Source organism: Fulmarus glacialis, unplaced genomic scaffold (assembly GCF_000690835.1).
Source record: "Fulmarus glacialis isolate BGI_N327 unplaced genomic scaffold, ASM69083v1 scaffold15688, whole genome shotgun sequence".
NCBI lineage: Eukaryota > Metazoa > Chordata > Aves > Procellariiformes > Procellariidae > Fulmarus > Fulmarus glacialis.
In genome coordinates, this window is record NW_009227819.1 from 26,427 (window position 1) to 34,362 (window position 7,936).

The window sequence follows — 7,936 nt, forward strand, 5'->3', positions numbered from 1 at the left end:
CAGTTCAATTCAGAGAAGAAAAATGCTTTTTCTCTCCGTTTCTTAACTATGAGGGAAACATATTCCAGGTACTTTTTCCCAGCATAAAGCATAGGTTGGACACAGCTAGGCAGCAAAAAGGCATGGCAAAGATGAACAAATAAAAATAATAATAATAATAATAATTAGGCTCTAAAAGCATAATCTGCTGTAAAATCCCTTTTAATTACAAGGTAATTAAAGTAGGTTGTATTACTTGCGAAATACCAGCTCTTCAGTAACACGCTGCTCTCGTTTATCGACAGCCACCACCAGCCATCACCTCTACTTGAAGAAGAAAGCCAATTGCCACCCGCGCTCGGCGAGGAGACGGGGGCTGCACCGTCCTGGCCCGCGGCTGCTGGAGGACCTGCCCTCCTCAGCTCACACCGTTACCCGAAATACTGTTTTGGCATGTGAGACGGCCCTGGTTTCCACCAGGATGTGGCACAGCCGTGTTATGGTATCATCTGCCCAACAGGAGATGTGAGAAGCTGTGTTGGCTACCATAGAGGTGTTGGCTACCATACAGGTGTTGCCCTGAGCCTGAAGTCATCAGCCACACACCGTGTCTCTGTGCAAGGGGGTTAAAAGAGCCCAGCAGATGCCCAAGAGCTACCTGAACCTGGATACACCAGAGAAGCTCTCTGCAGGGAAAGGCACAAGTGTATCGCTCCCCCAAGCCTTTGCATTCCTCTCTTCCTGCATCCAAGGGCATGGCAATCCCATGCAAGGATTTTTCAGCAGCTGGTGAACTTTTTTTTTTGAGGATAGCCAATGCTCATGGCTTAAGGCTGAGATGATTGAGCAGCTTGAGACAAATACAAGCTCGTCTCCTTTGAACACTGTACGTAGAAAGAATTTTTTGTATCATGACAGATGAGAAATTACAGCCTCAGTTCTTTAAATTATAAGGGCCTCTGGGGAGCTCATGGGGTAGCATCTGCATCTGATAATACAGCACACATTTCTAAAGGAAAACTTAAAGAGGGAGTCCAGTGTAATTGGAAGGCAATTCTACATAGCCTGGGAGCAAAACGCTGTGGTGGCATCTGAGTTTAGCAGAAGGGGGAACTTGTATCTGTCTGCACAGAAATCTTCCAGGATTTCTTCCACATTTTTTCCATAGCTTGACAAATATGTCAGGCTAAAGCCTTTAGAGGCTCAAATGACCACAGATCTTTGTTTGCCAGAATTTCTCCAGCTCACAGTAATTTAGGACTCGGTCCTTCCCTAACAGGCAAACATTGGCATTGTTTGGACAGCTCTGTAAACAGACAAATAATATTCAGAATGAATTACCTACACACATTCCTCACCATTAGCAAACAGCCTGTGTATAGTATTTATATTGCTGATTCTCCATTCGTGCTTTGCACAGAGGAGAAGCTGTTACAATAAAAATGCAAAACACTCCAGGGCCCGTCTGCTTCTCACATCACTTTTAGGTCACTGGTATCAGAACACTTTAACAGCGTTTGTTCTAATTTAAGCTGCTGCGAGACCAGATTAAGCTCCTAACACTGGGATTCAGGAGCGCCTCGTGCTTGCTTTGGACAAGAGCCTGCTCCCCAAAACACAGCCTTGCATCTGCCAGCACACACTACCCCTTCCTCCCAGTCTGACCTTACTGGGAACGGGAGATGGCTCCTGTCTGATGACTGGGGCCCTTAGATGCTGTTTCTATGTCAGCTGCTGATTGTGCCGGTGCTCTGCACACACGCCCCAAAAGAGAGCCCATGCTCTGCAGGACCCGCATCAACTCAAAAGCTTCATGTCCTGCAGCGCTCAGCTCATGTCCCCTCTGCCAGCGTCCCCACCAGCCAGCTGGCATGAAATGCATTAGCATCAGGAACTCGCCTTCCTTCAAGCAGTCTCGTTTCTGGAGAAGAGACTGCTGGTGGCTGGACCTGCCCATGGAAAGGCTCTTCACATGCCTGGAGAGAGCCATGCACGTGCTCCTCCTGCTTTTTACCAAGGTGAAACTGAGATCTCTGGCCATCCTGAGTGTGTCCCACGTGTACACGCTCGGACCCCAAAGGCTCAAGGCTCCTGCCAGCACCTCCCAGAGCCATGAAGTTAAACAGCAGCTCCTGGTCAGCAGGTAAATCCTGAGCTGTGCAAGGTTGACTCACCCCCAGTCCTCCCATGCAGCACCAGCACAGCCGAGGGTTCCCCGTAAACCTAAGCCTGGAGCAAACCAAGGCTATTTCCAGCTTTTCAAACTAGGGAAAGATCACCTGATATTATACATTTCCCTAAAGATGGAGAGATGCCCCATCTGTGTTGAAATGCTTTCAAGCTCATCCCAAACGCATGGATGTAGCAATACCTGCACCAAGCTACCTCTGCAGCCCTCGACCCATGAAGTTGCAAAGCTCTGAGATGCTGGAGGGAGACCAGCCACCCCTCCCTGCCAGGTTAGCCATCCAAGGACTATCATTCCTCATCCAAACAGGTTCCTGTACTATCCTAAACAAAATGAAGGAAGCCACTCTTCTCCCTGGTAGGTCTCAGTGCTGTCAAGAACAGAAACAAGGTGTCTGGAAGGAAAACCCTGCCTGAGAGAGGCCAGGGAAGACCCATCCTGAGCGATCAGCGTGACACTTACTGGTTTTCACCTTGAGGGTGTAGGGGTTTTTCTGCTGAATGGTGTGGGTGAAGTGGAAGCGTGCGTTGCAGCTGTAGTCGGTCTGGGCATCCTGCAGCATGACGTTGGAGAAGTACAGGTCGCCGTTCTGGCCCTGGGATACGCGCTTGTCCTGATGGATGGGCTCCATGGCTGCAGGGGAGAACAGATCCTCCAAGTCAGATCCTCCCACGGGCAGCTGTGCAAAGGAGAAACCCCTGACCCAGGCCACATATGGGTGCCTCCAAGCTCTGAACTAGCAGTAATGACCCTAAACATAGTTATTTCAAATAAACACTGCAGGTGATGGCTTGCCCACAGGGTTCAAGGTGGGAAGGGGGTTCCCCCGACTCACAGCTGCTCATCCAGAAGATGACGGGAGAAGGCAGGCCGGGCGGCGGGTTGCACTGCAGACTGAGTGGAGCACCTTCATCCACCTCTATCACATCCACCTTCTCCTTGGGCCACAGGGGAGACTCTGCCATAAGAAGTAAAGACACTGCATGAGGAAGGCAGGGTAGTAACTTTGCAGATCTCTTCCCACTGGACCTGGCCTGGTTTCAATGGAGTGGCCTCAATGCAAACTTCATTTCTACGTGTGCAAGATTCCCTTAAATCTATACCGAGTATTTCCCCGTTAGCTACAGCCATAACCCCCATGCCTTCATCTCGGTCCTGTGGCTGGATACATCCCAACACAGGTAACAGATGAAGCAGGCTGAGATGTTTGAGCACTGGATATTCTCCATGCTGCTTCTACAAAATCTCATACGATGCAAATAGTCCCTGCTCTCCTCCAGCAAGTGGCTGCTTGAGGAGCTGTGCCGCTGCCGTTACTCACTAGAAACCTGGAGGTGGATTTTGCTGGAGAGAGCAGTGCCGTAGTCGTTCCGGGCGAAGCACTGGTACTCGCCCTCGTAGTCCTCTGGCCGTCCCCCGCTGTGGAAGTCGATGACCAGCGTCCCCGACCGCCGCCGCATGGACACCTTGGGGTCCTTCGCCACGTTGAAGAACTTCCCGTTCCGCGTCCAGGAAAAACTGCAAGCATGGGGGAGAGGTTGGGTTTGTCACCAGGGACCATATTTACCCGGCGAGATCCTTACCTGTGCTGTGCAAGCCAACAGCTGGATTAGCTGATGGTGTAAATGGCACAGCTCGACCGGAGGGAAGCTCCTCCAGAGCCAGCTGTAAGGAACAGCAGAGCTTCAGCCTAACAAGGGCTGTAGGTGCACTTACGTGGGAACGGGGTTCCCTTTGGCTTCACATTCAATGAAGATGTTATCCCTTGGGTCGACAATGTAGTCCTTCACGGACTGCTTGGTGATTGTGGGGGGCTGAGGCACTGCAAAGCAAATGAAGAGCCGTGAGGAGGGTTGTGCAAAGAAGGTGAATCCCCTCTCTGCCTTCCCGCAGTGGATCCTGATGGGACTTCAGCTTCTTCCCCAGGCTGGACGTACAGTTTGTGGTTTAAAGCCCTTCAACACATGAGGAAATTACCATCAGCATTTGTGGGGGTGTGCTACTCATCACCTCTCGGACCACCAGCACTGTCCAGACTCCCTTTCGGTACTGGGAAGTCCTGTTTCTCACTTGGTATCTCGGACTCATTAAGAAATTTCACAGTTACATCTTCCTGCTACCGCAAGTTGTTTGAATCAGACTGAAAGGCATCCTGGCTGTGCACCTCAAAGACAGGGGCTGCAGCTGAGACAGGGAGCCAGAAAGCCACTGCAAGACGTTTACAGCAGCTCCCTGTGCAAGAAAAAGGCTCAAAACCTCCCAGGTTTACCCCGAAGGAGCACAGCACTGGTGTTTAGAAGGGCAGGGCTTGTGAAAAGGGGCACATGAGCCCAGCAGCCAGTGTAGGACCTGGCGCTGGTTCTGAACTCTGAATTGAAGAGCTCAGTCCCAGGGCTGTCCGGGAATGAAGCCTCTCAGGTCCGAGGCTGTTTGCTCTCCCCCCGAGAGCTAGCGATGCTGCAGACGTGTCAGTATGTGGAGCTGAGCCTGGCACACGCATTCGTGCAAGGCAGAGGAGCCTGCTCTCCTCCGAGGTGTGGCATTAGCAATAACAAGCCCCTGCAGAAACAATATTTGCATCGCAAAGACAGTCTGGTTCCTTCTCCAGGGAAAGCAGCAGAGCCAAGCACTCCTCCCAAGCTGCTCCAGCACCTCCCGTGTCTCTCCTGCCTGGCTGTGCAGGAGAAGTGGTTTGTCCTGACTCTGGCCAGCCCTGCCACGGGAGCGAGCAACGCACCCACCTACACCGCGAGCCAAGCAACAGCCGCCACCGGCCCCCTGCTCGGTACGGACCCCTCGTGCCCTGTTTTGGCCATGCAGAGGAGAGGGACACGTACACACAGAGGGCGAGGGGAACACTTACATTCACTCTGAATATTTGCTGTTATTCCCAAAGTGCAAGCATAACGAAAAAAAGACAAAAGGTTAATTGAAGAACAAACCTATATACGCCATGTACACAAATATAAACATGCATAGTTATTGTAGGGCTTGCAAATACTACACACAAGTCATTTTACAATCCAAGCATGTTCTAATCTACCTACTTACTGTCCACGTGGGAGAAGCTGCTGCTGAGCGGTCCTGTTAGCTCTCAACTGCCTCTGCAGCAGGGGTTTTTGGGGGCCAAAAGAAGGCACAGGCGTACTTGCACCACTTGCCTGTGGGCATTGGTGGCCCCGCGGTCCAGCAGGTTGCCCGCAGGAGTTAGCAATGTTCCCCCCTTCCCTATGGTCGGGCTTACCCCGAGCCCCCCCAGTTTCATCCCCCTGAGTCAGTGGCTAATACGTGCCTGATAAACCCTTAGCTGGCTTTTTGGGTGACAGTCAAACTCAGAGAAGGTGCCTGTAATATAGGGAGATACACACAACCTGTCCCCAGGACAGGGGCAGGCAGGGTTTTACCCAAAGAAGAAAACTTGTTAAGGTTGGGGAAGGGAAAAAACACCTAGGCAAGCTTAAAAGAAAGAGCAAATAGTGCAGCTCCCCCTGACACAGGGTGAGCGAGGGCTGATCCCTCCGCCGTGAGGGGACCCTGAGGCTTTGCCCACGCACCTGCCCTCTCCCGAGCTGCTTCTGCCCTTAAAACATAAGGTCTGGGGAGCAAAACACTTCCCTGGGGAGATCTCCCACTCCCGAGGTGTGTCGGCAAGGGCAGCCGGGTGCCCACCTGCACCCCGACCCCCCGGGAGGGTGGGAAGGAGCTGATCTCTGTGGAGCAGGGAGGACTTTCACAGCTGGCGGTAGGTGGGGAATAGAGCTCATGTACTCACAGAGCCCGAGATTTGCACGTTTGTCAGCCCCTGCACAAAGCCGGAGCAGCTGGGGCTGTTTACATCCACCAGGTCAGACCTGCAGCCGTTCGAGTGCAGGCGATGCTGCCCTTAGCTCAGTCTCGCAGCCGAGCAGTGGGTAAGGGAGCCCTGATCACTGGATGGCTTAAACAGGAGCTGAAAGCAAACCCCTGATGGCTCTGAAGGCTACTTCCATCCCGAGATGGAAGTAAAACGAAGCTGATGGCAGAAGGCGGCTGTTTGCAGACCCATTCGGTTTTCCCCAACTGCACTGGCCCCTGCTTCCACACCAGCTGCCTGCATTTCTGGAATATTATAGATGCTAGCAAAGCCAGGCCTGAAGGAATCACTGAGCTTTGTGCATCAAATTCCCAATCCTGGGAACAAGAGCGCCCTGTGCCTGTTACAGCCCTGACTCCAGGGGAACAGACATTTTCATCCACAACCATCTGGAATGGAGTAGAGCAGGGACTCAGACTCGAGTCGGGGACCCTCTCCTTTTCAAGTAACGTAAGTATTTATTCCCTTCCACAAATCAGAGCTTTCCTATCCTTTCTCTTCAGTTATTTCCAAAATTTCAGCCAAAAGCCACTGCCTCAAATTTTTCCTTCCCATTTTGCTGCCCAGAGCCAGGGATCAGCTGAGGTACCCCGGCTACAGCCAGCACACCCAGGACTCCACAGACTAACAACCCACAAGGTAGAAATTTCTCCTATCACGAGCAACCCAGGCAATTCAGCCTGAATTTAGACCCCAGCAAAAAGCTTTCCTTTTTCTACTAATGCACTGCTTGCTGGAGGATTTCTGTGCATTGCACTGTCAGAAGAGATTCCCTGCAGCGACAGACTGATTATTATTAACAGCCGCTACAGGAGGAAGCTGGGACACAAAGAAATTATGAAACTGGTTTCCAGAACAGTGGCTGAGCAGCTCTCAGTATGAACCCCCATCTGAAGTGCATTCAAACAAGTCATGCATTTCCCACGTGCTGGCCTGAAGATGCCCATTCAGCAGAAACATCAGTCCATGTCCCCCTTCCTCCTCACTCCATATCCCCCATATCCATCCATATCTTCTGAATAAAACATAACTCCCATCTCATAATTAACTGAAAAGTCCCAACAGAGAGAGAGAAAAATCACATTGCTCTGCAGGACCTGCCCAGGTCCCCGCTGCCCTCGGGGACCTTGGTGTCAGATTGTGGCAGCATCTGCCCCAGCAGATAAGCAACAAGCTCATGTCCTCCACAAAGGAGCTTCCCAAAGGCTGCCCGTGTTCTGTAGGAACACCAGGAGTCTTGAGATGTTCCCCTGAAATCAACAGGCTGAAGACTTGCCAAGACCTGATTTCAGATGCTCTGTCCCATTTTAATACGTGGTTTTGAGTCCTCTGCTCTGCTTTTGAGACAGATTGACTAAATCGGAGAGTGATTTAGGTGACTGTCTGGAGGGCATGTGGTTTAAAAAGAAAAATATTCCAAAACAAACAACAGAAAAGAAAAACTTAGGCTGAAAGCCGCCTGGGCCGTGCACATCTTCACTCTACCTCCTCGACCATCTGAGCAGGAGTTTTTAGAGGGGTAAACCATAACTTACAATCCAGAGGGACTTCGATGGTGCTGACGAGGTGATGAAGGTAGAGAGCGAATGCTATTCCTGCGCAGGCGAGGTGGTGTCTTTGCATGACCATTTTGGACGCCTGGGCAGCGTTAGGACCTCAGTTGCGTCCCCCGAGGTGAGCAGACCAGCGGCAAGTGCAGACGGATCCTCAGCTGCAAAAACAAACACAAACCCAGTGGTGACTGAGCCGTTTACAGCCCCATTTCTGTCATCTTTCTTTTGGCAATTGTGGAAAGAGAGTGTTTCCAATCCAAAAATATTTGTGCGGAGGGATGGGGGTGTGAATAGTGCCAGAAATCGTCTCCAGGCTCTGGTGACCCAGGTACAAGCCCGTGGTCACTGTCCTCCCAACCCCTG

At 51.5% G+C, this 7,936-nt stretch overlaps 1 protein-coding gene across 1 annotated transcript in view; it reads right to left on the reverse strand.

Annotated features, from left to right (window-relative positions):
• LOC104080778 (neurofascin-like) overlaps window positions 1-7,649 on the reverse strand; it is a gene marked incomplete at its 3' end in the record, with an annotated part of 30,135 nt that extends 22,486 nt beyond the window's left edge. Inside the window, 5 exon segments of the mRNA XM_009583289.1 lie at window positions 2,630-2,800; window positions 3,003-3,125; window positions 3,489-3,685; window positions 3,884-3,989; window positions 7,556-7,649. Of these exon segments, the coding sequence (XP_009581584.1) occupies window positions 2,630-2,800; window positions 3,003-3,125; window positions 3,489-3,685; window positions 3,884-3,989; window positions 7,556-7,649 (691 nt within the window).
• Window positions 7,650-7,936: the final 287 nt, after the last annotated feature.